Below are 16125 nucleotides of genomic sequence, written 5' to 3'. Positions count from 1 at the left end.
TCGAGCTCTTTGGAGTGACTGACATAATGATCATCCTTAATCAATCCTGAATAACGAATACGCGAATCGACCGTCCTAATCTAATGAGGCGGGCCCACGCTAGTCTCCATAACGTAGTATCGATCGGCTTCCCCGGTGCCGGCCTCAGCTGCTGCTCCAAGGTTTTCCAAGCTCCCTCCTAGTCTTCTCCTCCGGCGGGAGCCACAGGGTACCGGAGCCCGGAGCAACGATCGGAGTAGGAGGGCATCAGCCGCCTTTGCGCTCGCCGGACTCCTCCCGCCGCCTGGGCGAGCGAGGCGCACCAACCTTGCAGAGGTCGGGGCGCAATCGGCGCGCGGGCGAAAAATGCGGGAATAAGTGCCCGGCAGGAAAAAAGCGCGGGCCCACTTCCGAGCCCCGGCGCCTTGTTTTCGAGTGCATTCGGGCCTCTCGCGTTAGGCCGGGTTACTGTGTCCCGGGCCCGGAGCCTGAGCTGACGTCTTCAGCTTGCCTCCCGGTCCAGGTTGCGTTCCGATCTTGACCGAGCACACCGGAGGCGCCAGCCTCCACCACAGCAAACCGAGCCCTCGCCGCGAGACGTCCCTCCAGGCCTCTGCCTCCGTCCTCCCGGCGGTTTGCTCCCCCGAAGCGCCCGGGCCGGGTCTCGGGCGCAGCGTTTCAGAGCCGCCGATCGGGCCGCCGAGAGGGCAAGGGGAGTGGGGAGGAGACGCTCGCTCTCACCCATGCAGTTATTAATTTCAAGGGAGTGTCACTTAAGTGAATGAAAATAACCCAGACTTGTGGCCAGAAGCGTCGCGTCCCCCGCCTGAGCACATTGCCCTTAGATCGCGGCCGAGGGGTGGAGGGCTGCAGAGCGAGCCACATTTCAGCCCAGTCCTCATCTCACCATTTTCCAGGCGCTCCAGCTAGGGGCGAGGATCGCAGGGTCAGGGGGTAGGGGGGGCGCACACATATTTTGGGGGCAGGGGTTAGTTGAGGAAGGGTGAGGTCGTGGTCTAGTTTTGGGGGGCCCGGCACCCGGTTGGGGGCGCAGCCTTGTTAGCCTCTCCCCCTCCTCCTCTTCCCCTCTCCGCAAACACCCTGAAGGAATGAGGTCACGTGGGTGAGTGGTGGGCGGGACCTACTCTTGTCTGGAGGAAAAAAGCCATTTTGTCTCCCCCCCGCCTCCGAACTCTGGTCCCTCCCCTACCCCCTCCGTCCCCTCCCCTCCCCTCCCCTCTCTCCCTCCCACCCCAAACCGCTTTCACAAACTCCTTTCTTACCGTAGGTTTCTCCCCTCTCGCCGCCCGAGCGAGCGACACGGCTGCGGCCCCCCTCCCCTCCCTTCCCTCCCTCCCTCCCATCCCCCCCTCCCCGAGACCCACCGGACCCCGAACCCAGGTAAGCGGACGCGGACTCCCCTCTCCCTCCTTCTCCTACCCCGTAACCATCTGGGGACTGGGACTGGGACTGGGAGCCGGTACCTCCTTCTTTACAAACCCCTGTGGGGGTAGGTTCTGAGCCAGGCCTTCTCGCGTCTCCGCCCCACCCCCGCCGGCCCCTGTCCTAGCTCGCCCCGTCCGCCTTTCTTTCTCCCTTTTCTCTCTCTCCTTTTCCTCCCTTCCAAGATGGCCGAAGTGCATTCCCCTTTTAACGATTTGGCGTCTCCCTCGACCACCACCTCTTTGTGCCTCAGCCCCCCTAGACCCTGCTCCCGAGGTAGCGAGGGGGAGGGTCCGAGGCAGCCACAAGGGCTTTGGGGCTCCGCGCTGGGGCGGATCTCTGCCCCCCTAGCCCTCCCCACGAGCCAGCTCAGCTCCTGGACCTCTCCCACTACTCCTTTCGGTTTGGGGAGGGGTCGCTCTCGGTTTCTTCGTTGGGCACTGGGGCGTCGTGGACGCGCGAGGACTTGAGGCGGGGAGGAAGGGGACGAGCTTTTCGATTGCTGCGAGGCCGGGGGAGGGCGCTCTTCCCTGCCGGGACCGGTCGTCTCGGGCACCTCCCCCAGTCGGTCCCTTTCACCCCGCCATCCCGGGACTGGGCGCCCCGCCCCCTCCCCTCCCCGAGCCACCTCGGCGGAGCCTCTTTCTCCGGAACACCCCTCCTCGGGCCCCGCCGAAAGTTTGGCTCTAGGGAAGGTAGGAGCGGCCACCCGGTGACTGGGGTCTCTGATCTTCTGACCCAGGTTCCTGGGGATGCCGGGGTGGAGGGAGTAGAATGGAGATGGGGAAGATTTATCGCGATATTTCCTATCGCCCGCAGATGCAGGAGGGGGCTGGCGGACTGGCCGGTCTTCCACTGGGGAGCCCGGCTGCCCCCTCCTTTCCTAGGTCTTCCTGCTTCTATTTCTGAGAGAATGGGACCCCTCGGCGAGCAGACACCCCTGCCCCTCCTGTCTCCACGGGGGGCCCAGGCATACCTCTCTCCCTCCCCCACTGCCCCCGTCTGCCCAGAATTGCTCCGGATGGCTTGAGGTGGGGAAGGAGGAGGCCTGGGGATGGTGAATTTGCCTGTAAATATTGTGGAAGCGTTGCCCCGCGCTTCCCCCTGGTCTTTGTCTCTCAGAGAGCCCCCCCCCCACCCCCGCCGTGCTGCCTCAGTCTCCAGGGCTCCCTGTCGCTGGGGGCGGGGGGTGGGTCTCCTGGTTGTCTCCCACTCCGTTCTTAAGCCTCCTTCTCTGGGCCTCTTGCAGTTTGCATCTGTTCCTGAAACTCTATAATTTCTCTTCCTCCCCCTCTCCACTCTGTTCCAAGGTGCTAGTACTTGGAGAAGGAGCATAAAGGCAGCTCTGTTATAGCTTTTCGGTGGGGAGGTTTTCCCCGGGGTTTCCTGGTTTGGAGTTGGGGGTTGAGGTCTTAGAGCTGTCTTTGGAATGAGGCAGGAAACAGGCCTGAGGTGAGACTTGGGACTTGGGATCCAGAGTGTAGCTGGGTGGGGTTCAAGTTGAAGTCTTTGTGGGGGGTGCTCTCTCCTGCTTCTGGTCTTCCCTGGGAGATCTTGTTTGATGGAGCTGTTGCCATGGGAATGGAGAGAGCCTGAACAGGAAGAGGTGACATCTTCGTGCAGGTTGGATGCCCACCCCACTCCTCCAGCCTCTGGACCCCAGAGCAAGGCTGGGAGCTGCACTGCCTTTGTTGCTGGAAGACTTATGTTAGAATTTACCCTCGGTAGACCGGGGATGCACAGAAGGGTGGTGTGTGTTTGCAGCTCTGGTTTCAGGCAGGGATGTCAGACTCTGTGCTCCTGCGGTGGGTGGGGGCGGCTTGTACATCTGGCAAGCGTGGGCCTGGCTCTATGTGTGATGGGGTGTTTCTGTGTGTGTGTCTGGCCAAGTGTCTGGCCTTGTGTGTTGTGAATGTGAGAGAGAAATGGAGGGGGTGTGTCTGACTGTGTGTGCATATGTGTGTGTGTATCTGGCAGTGTGTATCTGTGTATATTTTGGATTTTTGTCTTTGTTTGATCTTAGGAAGCTGAGAGGTGGGAAAGGGAGGGAAGGTAGGGTGAGCCTGTCTTCAGGAGACTAGAGGACTTTTTTGATGCCGCTGGTGGGAGGCGCAGATCCTCCACCCAAGGTCAAGGATCAGGGAACATTGAGAGTTTGACAGCGTCCCAGACAGACCTCCACCCCCTACTCTCCCTACACACACACAAATACACAGGCTTGCACAACTGAACCCGAACTCCTGGGACCCAGTACAGTCTGGCTCACTGAGCTTCCACAGAGCCTGCTTCCATATCTGTATCAGGAAAATTGGGTGAGGCCATTTGCCTCTGCCCCCTCTTTCTCTTTCAAGGCGAGAATGTGTGCTGTTGGTTATGTTTTGGCCCATATGGCTCACTGAATGGTCTTCTGTGGAACCTGGAGTCCTTCTACCTTCCGCCTGCCTGGATGGAGTCAGGCCAGGCTTATTGGTTCCTTAGATGAGTAGGAAGCCCGGCCTGGGTGCCAGTGTGGAAAGAGCACTGGAACGGGAGTCAGGCTGCGTCTAGTCCTAGAACTGCCACTGAGTGACTGCATGACCTGAGACAAGTCACTTCTTTCTGAGTTTCTTCATCTGTAAAATGAAAGGACTCGACAGGATGCTTTCTAATAAGATTCCTTCCACCTCTGCCATTCTAGATGTCTGGATGTGACCTTCAGTGACTCTTCCCAAGACTTGGAGATTTTCTAGTGAGGGAGTTGGGTGAATTTCATGTGGAGGGAAAGCAGAGCAAAGAATTCTGTAGCTGAGCATCTGAAGGAGCAGAAGGGAACCTCTGGGTTATCAGAGATTGGCTATTTCTGCAGTGGAAAAAGAAAAAAAACTAACGCTGAGAGAAGTCTAAATTACGGGGGAGCTTCCAGAAAAAGACTGGTAAGAATGGAGAGATGGGGGGTGATCTCTATAAGTAGGGGACTTTGAGAATGGGGAAAGACACAAGCCAGGCTTGGGTGGCAAGGAGGAGTTGGGGTTGGGTGCTGATCAAGCTCCCTTCCTGCCACTATAGCTGAAACCCGGGGCACCAGGGGCCAGGAGCAAGGGCTGCTCCACCATGATGCCCTTGCAAAGACAGTGGTTTGGGGACAGAAGATATTGAAGGACTTGCCCCCCGGTTGGGGGAGGTATTGTGGGTGGGAAACAGTGCTCAGGTCCACTGTGGGGTTGTGGTCAGTACTGACCTGTGAAAGCCTCCAGAGCTCCACAGGGCCACTTCCAAATGGCCCTTGGTCTCCCTTTTTCTGCTTCTTGGGACTTGTCTCTCCCTCTCCTTCACCCTCAGGCTCTTCCCTAAGGTGATGGGAGCTGGAGGTCCAGCCAGTTGCAGCTGGGGAGGAGCTGGATATGAGGTGTGGGGCCCTGGGGCCTCCTGGGGGGAGAGATGGTGAGTGGGTGAGGGGACAGGGCTCCTGTCTACAGTTGTTCTTGGTACCTGCTGGCAGGGCCCTGCGGGTAACCATGGCAATCAGGTGAGGAACCAATCAGTGCTTCTCCCCACCCCCAGCCCCAGAGGTCTGAGGCCCCTGGGGATGGGGCAGGGGGAGCAGGGAGTGTGGCAAGGGGGCTCATTTCTTAAAGGGAGAAGGAGGAACATTTCATCCAGTAAGCACCACAGCTCTCGCCTTCACCCGTGCATCCAGAACAGAGCTTGAGGGGTAGTCTTGGTCTGAGTGCTTGCAGAAGTGAGAGGGTGAGGGTCACGGCCATTTGCTTAGGAGCTCTCGCATGTTGAGGCCACAGTTGGCCTGGAAGGAACTGCATGAGAGTTCTTAAAAGCAAGTGTCTGCTTTGAAAACACAGTGAGTATGTGAATGAGGTGGCTAAGGCAGTGTGAAGCGCACGCGCGCACGTGTGTGTGTGTGTGTGAGAGAGTGTGTGTGAGAGACAGAAAAGAAGGCATGAGATTTGCCAATAGCAACCAGGACCCTCATACATTATCAGACCGCCAAATGTTTTGTTTCTGGCTGTGCACACACACCCTGAGATTCATCTGGACAAGGCACACACATGGGGCAAGTAGTCACATGAAGTACCGTTGGAGGTCCAGCAGCATGTACGCATCCGATGGATATTACACACGCTCAGCGAGTCAGCCACTTGGAGTTTGTTCCCTCCTCTGGATGGTTGTAATAATATTTGGGCATCTTGCCAGGGGTTACTATGGGAACGACCAAACAGTGTAGTAGCCAGCAAGGCTTCTACATAATTATGAAGAGGGGACCCGTGCAGGGAGAGCTGGCTGAGGGGAGGCGGGAACCCCTTTCCTTCCTCGGGCCATGTCTGCAGGTCTTGGCCGCCGCGTCTCCACTGGCTCTGGGCTTGCTTGTTCCTCTCCGTCTGCCCTGCAACTTGGTGTGTCTCTCACATGTGGCCTTTGTGTCTCTCCATCTCTTTCGGTCTCTGGCCAGCCTCTGTTGGCTGTTTGGGTCCTGGCCAAACTCATTCTGGGGTCTCTATAGAAACTGCTGATTCCCAGCTGTGAATTTTGGGTCCTAGAAAACCCAATGTGTTGGCTTTAGAAATCTTTCTGGAAAGGAGAGAAGGATGTATGTTGTAAGAGAGCTGTCGGGACTTGGCCGCCCTCCCCAGCCCTGCCCCTTGGGCTTCTACTCTGGGAAAGAGGAGGGAGGTGCCATCGCTCCTGGGCGCAGGCTGGATTTCTACACCAAGAAGTAAGCACGTCAGCCAGTCCAGACCTGGGCTGTGCCTTTCCTCCCCGGACCCCGCCCGGGCCTGGCTGGGCACTCGGTGGGCTGTGGGGAGAACTTTCTGCATAGCTTTGGCAGGCATCTCTGAGAGCCTGTGGTCTGTCACCGGGCAGCTTGTGGCCGGGTTGCAGACAGGATACGGCGGGTGGGTAGCAGTGCCCACGTGGGGAGATTCCTGCGTGTGCCTGGGAGGGGCAGCGTGCAGCAGGCTCTTTGTCGGGGCACATGGTGGCCTTCCTGTGGAAGGGGCAGTAGCAGTCTTTTTGCCCAGACTTTGCAGTTAACCTGCAGAGTCCAGGGCTGGGCCAGGGGGCGGGTTGGAGCCGTGTGTTCCCAACTTTGGGCACATAAGGACCATCCTCAGTACTTCCTGCTTGAGCACCAGGCCTAGAACCTGCATGGTCAGCATATGGTGCATTTCCAGGGAGCTGCTCCGGGGCTGGGGCTGGATGCAGCAGTGCAAGGATGAGTTATGGGGTGCCCCCTTCAGCCTTAGGGCGGATGTGCCCCCAGAGTTTCCAGGGAACGCGTCCTGGAGAAGGAGTGATGGGATGGAAGGACGGTAGGATGGATTAGAAAGACCCAGTCAGGAGTCTAAGTTTCCTCATAGTTCCTAGTGAGTTCACTTGAGTGAATATGGATTGGGATCAGGGAGATATTTTAAAACTCCATTCTCTTCCATTTTCATGCCTCCCCACATCCTCTGGAGAGTTGAGTAGTACTTCCTGTGGTCTAACCTCAGTCTTTCTGCTGTCCTGAGATAGAACCTGACCTTGTTGCTCAAGGTCGTGAGATCTCCAGAGCCCCTGGCACCCAGTGAACACTCACAGGGGGTCAGAAAGAACCATCCCCACATGTGCACCCTGTCCGGCCTTAAAGGGAAAGGAAGGGCCTTGGGCCCAGGAGCGATGTCGCTTGTGGGGCAGGTGGAGTAGAGTGTGGGAGGGGCTCTTAGCTCTGTGGGTTCCTGATTCCATGTTTGTTTCCCAGGGTGACGCTCCCCAGTCCCCTGGCCCCCACCCCGGCATCATGCATCGGACCACACGGATTAAAATCACGGAGCTGAACCCTCACCTCATGTGTGCCCTCTGCGGGGGGTACTTCATCGATGCCACTACCATCGTGGAGTGCTTGCATTCCTGTGAGTTGAGTCGAGGGGCTGCTCCTCGGGTGGGTGGCCTCTGCCCTGAAGAGCAAATACGTCCATGTGTCTGGTGAGGGTCCCAGGTCCCTGAGAGGCTGCCTTGGAGGGGATACTGGAGGGTTCAGCTCAGAAGTTCATTTGGGGAATTTTACCTGAAATCTCAGTTCTCTCCTTGAATCTCTGTGGCTGAAATTGCACTCCCGGAAGGTGCAGGTGCCCTGGTGTGCACCACGGGCTTGTGGCTGGGGGTCCTTTGGGGGTCAAGGACCCTGGGATAGGGTGTCTAATAGGTTGGCTATTGTTTAGTACCCCGTCCGTGGGGCTTGGGACTCACCTTGTGCATGGTACATGACACTGGCTACACACACACACACACACACACACACACACACACACACACACACACACACACACACACACACACACACACACACACACACACACACACACACACACACACACACACACACACACACACCCCTGTCCTCCCCCAAGGATGGATGATAAGGGGTAGTTGCCATCTGTGCGAGACAGGACTATGTTGGGTCTTTGAACAGGCCTGAGCTGCGGGAACAAGGTGGAGAAGAGGGGATACCTGAACCCGAGCAGGGGGCATGGGGGCTGGTCCTGGGTGATGAAGGGGACTCTGACTCTTCCTCCTCTCTCCACACCCCTCCGCCAAGTCTGCAAAACCTGCATTGTGCGCTACCTGGAGACCAACAAGTACTGCCCCATGTGCGATGTACAGGTCCACAAAACCCGGCCGCTGCTGAGCATCAGGTGGGCCCAGCACTTCCTCCTGTCCCCGCCCATTCTCTGGGGCAGCTGCCCTCTGTCCCCCAGCCCTCCTTGCTTCCTGAAGCCAGGGTGGCAGGTAGAGAAGCACCAGGCATGGACCGAATCCCCTTCCTTCCCTCAGGGGTGTATCCAGCTGAGAAATTCTAGAGAGGTAGAGACAAGGCCTCTAGGGACCCCCATGCCTGGGCCCTGGGTCTCAGGAAGGGAGGTGGGAAGAAGGGGCCCCAGGCTGGAGAGTCGGGGTGACGTGGTTGCCAGCAGGCCCCTGTGTACTTCTTTCCAGATCTGACAAAACCCTTCAAGACATCGTCTACAAATTGGTCCCTGGGCTTTTTAAAGGTACCTACACCCTTCGTTGTCCTGCCACCCCCCCCCCCCCGCCACTGCCCAAGCGTGTTGCCCCCCGCCTCAGCCTGCTCCCTCTCTTCTAGATGAGATGAAACGGAGGCGGGATTTCTATGCAGCCTACCCCCTGACAGAAGGTGAGTGTGTTCACGTGTGTGTGCGCATGGTGCTGCCCCAGGTATAAGGGCCAGATGCATGGAGGGCCGGTGGGCACCGCACACGGCCTCCCCAGCCCAGGGGTGGCTGGGCTCACCGCACTGAGCTCTGAGATCCCTGGGTCCTTGGTGGGGCTCCTGTCCCCCGCTCCTAGGCCGACGCCTCAGAGCTCTCTCCTTCCGCAGTTCCCAACGGCTCCAACGAGGACCGTGGTGAGGTTCTGGAACAGGAGAAGGGGGCTCTGAGCGACGATGAGATTGTCAGCCTCTCCATCGAGTTCTATGAAGGCGTCAGGCAAGTCTGGCCCGTGCCTGGTCCTTTTGGGGTCCTAGGCTGGGTCCCTTCTCCCATGCCGTCCCCATTCCCCTGGGAGGAAAGGGTGCTTCCAGGAGGGCCTTCCGGATGTGTGCAGTTAGATCCTGCCTGCACCAGGGTCTCCCTTGCTTCATTCCTTCTCCTTCTGCAGGGACCGGGAAGAGAAGAAGGGCTCCCTGGAAAATGGGGATGGTGACAAGGAGAAAGTGAGTGCTGGGGCCTGCCCAGGAGCGGGGTGTGGGCTGGGAGAGAGTGCCGGGGTGGACCCCAGCCCTTGGGTGCCTCTCCCCCACCAGACAGGGGTGCGCTTCCTGCGATGCCCAGCAGCCATGACTGTCATGCATCTCGCCAAGTTTCTCCGCAACAAGATGGATGTGCCCAGCAAGTACAAGGTGAGTCCCTGGGCCCTTTTGAAAAACGTGTCCGTGTGTGGATGTATCTGACAATCTGTGCATCTCAGCCATTGTTCAGGGCTGGCTGGGTGTCACCAAGGGCCTGCACGGTTGTGTAATTGAGCCCGTGTAGAAGGGTAACTGAAAACTAGATTGGGGTGGGGCAGTCTGCATCTGCTGAAGCCAGTGTGCAGAGGTGCAGGAGACCAAGATGGTGTGTGTGTGTGTGTGTGTACATGCTTGCACGTTTAGAACTATGGCAGAGGTGTGTGTGTAAAAATGCAGGGCCTTACCTGGGCCAGCTGGCTGTGGGAATGCTGGTCTGAAATTGCCAAGGAACTTGAGGACGTCGCTTCTCAAATTTGAATATGTATGTGACCCCCTAGAGATCTTGTTAAAATGCAGATGCAGGTTTGTTTTTTTTTTTGGCTGTGCCTAGAGGTGTGCGGAGTCCTAACCACTGGACCGCCAGGGAAGTCCCAAAATGAAGATTCTGATTGAGTAGATTTTGCATTTCTGGCAAGCTCCCAGGTGCTTCCGGTGCTGTTGGTCCATGGACTATTGAGGCTCTAGGACAGTGGATCCCAAACTTTGCCACATGTCAGAATTACGTGAGGGGTTGCCTGTCGAGATTAAAACTCGATTCATGTCATACCAGTTAAAACCATCTCTGGGAGTGAGATCCAAGCACCGGTGTGATTCCACTGTGCAGCCTGGGTGAGAGTCGTTGCTCCACAAGTTCCTTCTCACCTGGGCCTTTTCTTTGCCTGTTAGCGCCTCTGGAGAACATGCCAGAGACAGAAGGGGACCCAGACCACCGTGTGGGGGGCTGGGGCTGGGGCTGTTGATGATGTGGGTATCTTCCCTTCCCACCTGCTGGTCAGGAGTGATGTTGGAACAACTCTGATAGGGAAGTCGAATCCATCATGAAACCCCAGAGTAATGAGGGACCACCTGCTTGGAGCCTCTTTGCCAAACAGCTGGAGGCTTGAGCTGTGTCCTCCTGTTCCTCCTCCAGGTTGAGGTTCTCTATGAGGACGAGCCGCTGAAGGAATACTATACCCTCATGGACATCGCCTACATCTACCCCTGGCGGCGGGTGAGTGGGTGGGGTGGTGCCAGCAAGGGGACAGGGCCGAAAGGGGACACTGGGCCATCACATGGGCCACCCTGCTCTAATCACAGACAGTTTATCCCTCGTCTCATGAGCTGGACATGTCCAGGGTGGCCTGCCACACACCAGGTACGCCTCCGGACGCTCTCTCACTGATGACTTTCCGCACTCAGAAGGAGAAAAGGACCCCTGGGCAGACCACGTGCCCCAGTTGGGTGTGGAGGAGTGAACTTTGCCTTCTGCTCTTTGGCCTCCCTCTCTCCTTTTTCTGTCTCTGGTCTCACGTGCGCTCTCTTCTTCTCTGGGTCTCTGTGTGCCCCTGTCTCTCCGGCCTTGCTTGGTCAGTCCCACGTCGCGTGTCTCCTCCTCTCTATCCAGTCTTTCTCCTCTCCAAGGCCTGGACCTTCCCTTCTCCCTGTTTGGGTGCCGTGGGGTGAAGGTGGGTGGCTGCCCCATTAGCCTCTTTCTCCTGACACCCTCCCCTCCCTTCTCCCTGCAGAATGGCCCTCTCCCCCTCAAGTATCGCGTCCAGCCAGCCTGCAAGCGGCTCACCTTGCCCACAGCGCCCACCCCCTCCGAGGGCACCAATACCAGCGGGGCATCTGAGTGTGAGTCAGTCAGCGACAAGGCTCCCAGCCCTGCCACCCTGCCGGCCACCTCCTCCTCCCTGCCCAGCCCAGCCACCCCCTCCCATGGCTCTCCCAGCTCCCATGGCCCCTCGGCCCCCCACCCAACCTCCCCCACGCCCCCCGCCACAGCCAGTGGGGCCACCACAGCTGCCAACGGGGGCACCTCGAACTGCCTGCAGACACCGCCTTCCACCAGCAGGGGGCGCAAGATGACTGTCAACGGAGCTCCCGTGCCCCCCTTAACTTGAGGAAAGGGACCCTCTCCCTCCTTTTCCAGCTATGCCTCTCCACCCCTCCACTTTTTCTGGGCCCCCTTTTCCACCTCTTCTACTTTCCCCAGCTCCCCCCACCTTAGGGGTCGGGGATGGGTTTTATAAATAAATCTATATATATATGTACATAGGAAAAACCAAATATACATACTTATTTTCTATGGACCAACCAGATTAATTTAAATGCCACAGGAAACAAACTTGATGTGTGTGTGTATGCGTGGGGGATGGGGTGCTCAATCTTAGGCGGTCTTGTGTAATTTGCTCTGCTCTTTTTGGGGGTGCCTAGAGGTGGATTGGTGGGGCCACTTGAGGCTCGGTGAAGCCCTGCCCCATCCTCCTTCTGTTTCCCAAGGCATATGCGGTGTTGGAGGGGCCCCCACCAACCCCCAAAGCTTTAGGCACAACTCGAACTGGCTGTGTATGAGGTCCACCCTGCTTCTCTCCCCATCTTGGCTGCTGTCCTGCCCTGACCCTGACCAGTACCCTCCCCCCCACCATTGTTGAATGTCCAGAGAATTGCTAAGACAGTGCCTTTCACAAATGCAGCCTATCCCCTGGTTCTGAGGAGCAAGTGGGCAGTAGAAACTTTGTGTAATAGATAGTCCTGCCTTTTTTTTTTCCCCTGTGTGTGTGGCCTTTGCATCATTTATCTTGTGGAAAAGAAGACTGAGGCCACAGAAGACCTCAGCCCTTGAACTTCCACTGTGGTGTCTGCATTGCAAACCGCTTCAGCCCCTTCTTCCACGCCCCCCACCCAGGAGCCCGCGCTAGCAAGGCGGGTGGGGACGTCTCACCTTGGGGCCTGTAGTGGAGAGGTGGAAGGGGGGGGTTGACCTCAGATAAGCACAGACCCCAGATTTTGCCAAAGGCAAACAGTCCTCCAGTGCCCTCCCCACCCGCAGCTGAGGCCAAGTCAGGAAAGAACAACAGGCACCTAAAAGCACAAGAAGACAGAACCTGTGAGATCTGACCTCAGCTCCATCCCAAGAAGTCAAGTGGTCTGCCCCCTGAGGGGCAGACCCCAACAGACCCCTGCCCACCAGTTTTTCCTCCAGTGGACATAGGTCAGATCGGGACGAGGGGAGGAGGCAAGACTATCACAGCCTATGTGTTTGGGGTCAGGTGTCCCCCAATGGGTTTGTCTGTGTTCACACCTCGTCCTGTGTCTGAGGTGCTATGGCTGTATCCTCCTCCTGGGACATCTGTATCTCCTGGCTTTGTAATAAATGCTGCATACTCTCCAGAGCCTGTAGTTCTTTGGGATAGAGGGGACAGGGAAAGGGTGGCTGGGTGCCCTGGCCTCCTCCTCTTGTCTCTGGGCTCAGCCTGCCTTGGGGGACCCTATATGGAGTGAACCTGAACTGCCCCCTCCCTGTGGCCAGTCAGGTGTCCCCAGCCCATGTTAAGATCCTGAAGGGGGACCGGTCATGTCCCTCACACCAGTGACCACAAGAACGCCACTCTGGGCCGGCACACCTATTTAATGCCGTCTTTGCCAGCAGGCATTGGGGCAGGGGCCAGTTCCAGCCACCCCAGATTGGAGACCTCGGGTTACGGGAGCAAGTCCTTCACGAGCCAGCTACGGGTACTGGGGTCCCTGGGGTGATCCCTTCTTGGGCCGGTCAGCAGCCGCCCCCTCAGAGTGGGGAGCCCACTTCTGCCTTCTGCACCTGCTCACTCCTGTGGGTGCCATCGCAGTACGGGGGCTTCTGGGTGGCCTTGCAGGTACAGAGCGCCACCATGCGGGTCTCCTGGGCCTTGAACTTGAGTGGGGATAGGCCAGTGCGTTTGAAGAAGTGGGAGCCATCACAGAAGGGCTGGTGAGGGAAAGAAAGAAAGTTAGAGACTCAACCCCACCTGCTGAGGCCGGGCAGGGCTGGGAGAAGCAGCACACGGGGCTCAGGGCCCAGACTCCTAAGTGATGCTGCCTGTGTTCGCTACCACACCTGTCTCATCTGTAATGTGACAGTAAAAAGAGTAGCGTCATCCCAAGAAAATAAAATACATTATGGTTATCATGCACTTTGCCAGTAGAAAGTGTTCAGTAAGTATGAGTCTTTACAGGAGTAGTTTCTGGGGTCCCCAGAGGACCAGGACACAAGAACAGAATTTTCAAGGCGAAATGGGCCCTTAGGTATCAGCCATGTTTACGCTGATGATAGGTGTTTTTTTTGTGTTTTTTTTTAATGGCTCTGAGTCTCCATTGGTTCATGAAATTCATTTCCTTCTCCACATTCTTGGGGTAAAAACTTCTCTGGGTGGGCTTTAAGACTGGGGTATCAATTTTGTTTGGCTCCAGGAAATAACTGGGAAGGGGGGAAGGGGACGTCCCACAGCAAACTGGCTGCCTGGTGTGAGCATCTATACCCTTCCATCCTGGAAGGTGTTCCTGGGTAATGGAAACAGGCCCAGAGAGGTGGTTAGCTAGTTAGTTAGTGGCAGAGCTGGACCCAAGGCCTCTTGGCCTTGGAGTCAGGGTGGGATAGGAGAATGGAAGAGAGAAGTGTGCAGATAAAAATAAGCAACCTGTCCCAGAGGGCAAGAGGCAGAGAGGCACAGAGGGCCCTCCTGTGCTAGGCCTCACCCGTGGGCTGCACAGTGCCACCCCCGTGAGGACCTGCTCAAAGTCCACAGCAAATCAGTGGCAAAGCGGGACTCGGGGCCCTGGGCTGCTGACACCACGCCATGCCGCTTGGAGGAGCACAGTTCAGAGCCCGCTCAAGAAAGAAAGGCACCCCGGAGGCTAAGAATATGGGGCAGATTCCTGCTGGACGAAAGGCTCCTGGAGCAGAAGAAAGAAGGAGTTGGGAGCAGGCCGCCAGGCTGACAAGACAGCAAGAAACCAGGGAAGTCACAGAAACTGAGGGAGGGTTTTCAGGAGCAGATGCCAGGAAGGGGCACACAGGGCCAGAGAGGCTGTGCAAAGTCTGCCCAATGCTGGGGTCCGAGGCCTGGGAACCTTTGACCCAGGTGCTTCCTAGGAGGAAGAAGGAGAGAGGGGAGAGAGAGACAGGGCAGAGCCCGGAGCCTCTGAGAAGGAGGGAGCACCGGAAGAGGAGGACAGAACCCTGGCTCCACCCGACCGGCCCCGGGACTGAGTTTCTGTCTCTCTGGCTGCATCCTGAAGGAGGGATGCAGAGAGCGGTGAGCTCAGGGCTGTGAGTGGCGCTGGCCTGAGAGTATCCCTCCCCCCCAGTCTCCCTTGTTGTCCCTCAGGTATGTGTGGGAAAAAGAGGAACGTCTTGGGTGGGAGTTCCTGGGCAACATGTAGCGTCCCCAGCCACAGCTGTCATATATCAACGGGAAGGGGGACACAGGTCTCTCACCTGCTTCTTGCTGTGGCCACACACACACCACCTGTAGGTTTTCCCAGCCACCAGCTCCACCTTGATGGGTGTTTTCAGGGCCACCACGGACTTGGCTGGGGTTTGGGGGAACCATTGGGCCTGTGGCAGAGAAGATGAGGGAGTGAGGGTCAGCTCATGCCCTGGAAGCACTTTCTTGCCTGTGGCCTTGTCCAATTTCCCAAGAGCCTTGGCTGGTGACAGGCTTCCTCTGCAGGAGGCTGATCTGATGCCACCCTGCAAGGACACTCCCCCCAGGACACCATAAGGCCCCTGAGCTCCAGACAGAGAAGAGATTTCAAGGCCATGCAAGCACATAGGTTTCGGGGTCCAGGCCTTCCTTTCAAACCCTGGCTCTCACCTGGGTGCAAGGGACGGGAGGCTCAGGATCCTGCCAGCCTAGGCGGGGGGTAACTGCACCTAGGGCTGGGTTTATCAGGCACCGCTGTTCTCAGGGCAGAAGCCTGCTCCCTGCCACTCTATCTCCCCTGAGCCATCGGGAAGGTAGCTATGGACAAGGCAGTCTCAGGCTGAAATCTGCAAAGCAGGGCTGACCCATTCTGGTTCCCTCCTCTGGTCTCTACCTTTGGGGTCTCTGGGCCTGGGGGACTAGGGCAGAGAGAAGTGGAAACGGGGTATTGGTGGGTAGTACTTACCAACCAGGAGGTGATGTCCCGTCTCTGGTTCAGCTTCTGCAAGGCGAGCAGGCATTGCAAGACGGTGGTTTGGAAACAGAAAAATATAAAGTCAACGGAAAGCGGAAGACTTCCAGAGCGAACTCACTTGGGAGGGAAGAGACGACAGGGCTTAGGCGAGTGGGAGAAATACGAGGGTAAGAGTAAGGGGTCCCGAGAGAGGAACGGGAGTTGCTGGGGGAGGTGCTGGCACCCAGCGGGCGCTCAGGGAGGGCTGCGAAGGACCAGGCGACGTAGGGGCTTGAGGGACGCTCAGCTGAGGGGCGGGCGGGGCGGGCTCGGGAGGGGAGTCGTGGGGGCCGGCCGGCGGGGCCGCAGCTGCTCACCAGGGCCGCCGGCCTCAGGAGCGCCCCGGCGCCGCCCATGTCGGGCCCGCTGCCGCCAGCGCGCCGGCTCCGCCTCTCGCCCCGGTCACCTTCCCGCTTCCCCGCCTCCCACCGGCCCGGCCCCGCCTCGGCCCGGAAGACGCTGCGGGGTTTGCGCGGTGCGGGCCGCGGGCCTGCGCAAGCCGACCAGCCCCAGCCGCCGGAAGTCGGGCCGAGGAGCCGACCCCGCAGCCGCCTAGGGGGCCCCGGGGTGTGGAGGGCTCTCCGGCGCCCCCTTTGGTTCCCGCGTGTCTGCGAATGACCCGCGCGGAGCATCGCCGCTCATTTCCTTGCCTGCGCCTCCCGGGCCCCCCACTTGCGAGCGGGGACCCTGACCGGAACCGTTTTCTCTTGCGGAGCCTTAGGGCAGTGCTTCTAGAAGCGCGG

The 16125-nt window shown here is 58.2% G+C and overlaps 2 protein-coding genes across 4 annotated transcripts; one reads left to right on the top strand and one right to left on the bottom strand.

The window, feature by feature from the left end:
* Positions 1 to 1292: 1292 nt before the first annotated feature.
* PCGF2 (polycomb group ring finger 2) lies at positions 1293 to 12597 on the top strand. Of its 3 annotated transcripts, XM_089901183.1 has the most exons (12): positions 1293 to 1380; positions 4100 to 4334; positions 7157 to 7307; positions 7994 to 8090; positions 8392 to 8447; positions 8540 to 8590; positions 8795 to 8903; positions 9076 to 9130; positions 9221 to 9316; positions 10335 to 10415; positions 10930 to 11038; positions 12000 to 12597. In XM_089901183.1, exons 2-12 carry the CDS (start codon positions 4173 to 4175, stop codon positions 12002 to 12004), a joined length of 972 nt encoding a protein of 323 aa, XP_089757309.1. In that variant the 5' UTR covers positions 1293 to 1380; positions 4100 to 4172; the 3' UTR covers positions 12005 to 12597. The 3 variants fall into 3 exon arrangements, with proteins under 3 accessions (XP_089757309.1, XP_022413402.2, XP_089757307.1); XM_022557694.3 differs by lacking the exon at positions 12000 to 12597 and having other exon boundaries at positions 10930 to 11457; XM_089901181.1 differs by lacking the exons at positions 4100 to 4334; positions 12000 to 12597 and having other exon boundaries at positions 1301 to 1380; positions 10930 to 11457.
* Positions 12598 to 12797: 200 nt separating this feature from the next.
* On the bottom strand, positions 12798 to 15944 carry CISD3 (CDGSH iron sulfur domain 3). Its single transcript, XM_022557695.3, has 4 exons — positions 15700 to 15944; positions 15335 to 15370; positions 14661 to 14780; positions 12798 to 13151 (listed from the first exon to the last, which is right to left on the bottom strand). The coding sequence occupies exons 1-4, from the start codon at positions 15736 to 15738 to the stop codon at positions 12972 to 12974; spliced, it is 375 nt and encodes a 124-aa protein (XP_022413403.2). The 5' UTR covers positions 15739 to 15944; the 3' UTR covers positions 12798 to 12971.
* Positions 15945 to 16125: the final 181 nt, after the last annotated feature.

Source organism: Delphinapterus leucas, chromosome 19, assembly GCF_059928025.1.
Source record: "Delphinapterus leucas isolate spDelLeu-1000000601 "Yukka" chromosome 19, BTC_Dleu_Yukka2, whole genome shotgun sequence".
In the NCBI taxonomy this organism is placed as follows: Eukaryota; Metazoa; Chordata; class Mammalia; order Artiodactyla; family Monodontidae; genus Delphinapterus; species Delphinapterus leucas.
Note: the sequence above shows the minus strand (reverse complement) of the source record. Positions and strands in the feature narration are given on the sequence as shown.

What these genes read in the sequence shown, in the direction of transcription:
- CISD3 (XM_022557695.3), bottom strand. Translation starts at nt 15,738, where the DNA reads ATGGGCGGCGCCGGGGCGCTCCTGAGGCCGGCGGCCCTG. An exon ending in TCCTGAGGCCGGCGGCCCTG is followed by an intron (nt 15,371 to 15,699) that starts GTGAGCAGCTGC and finishes CTCGCCTTGCAG; the next exon opens with AAGCTGAACCAGAGACGGGA. An exon ending in GTGGCCACAGCAAGAAGCAG is followed by an intron (nt 13,152 to 14,660) that starts GTGAGAGACCTG and finishes TTCCCTCACCAG; the next exon opens with CCCTTCTGTGATGGCTCCCA.
- PCGF2 (XM_022557694.3), top strand. Translation starts at nt 4,173, where the DNA reads ATGTGGAGGGAAAGCAGAGCAAAGAATTCTGTAGCTGAGCATCTGAAG. An exon ending in CGTGGAGTGCTTGCATTCCT is followed by an intron (nt 7,308 to 7,993) that starts GTGAGTTGAGTC and finishes CCCTCCGCCAAG; the next exon opens with TCTGCAAAACCTGCATTGTG. An exon ending in GAGTTCTATGAAGGCGTCAG is followed by an intron (nt 8,904 to 9,075) that starts GCAAGTCTGGCC and finishes CTCCTTCTGCAG; the next exon opens with GGACCGGGAAGAGAAGAAGG.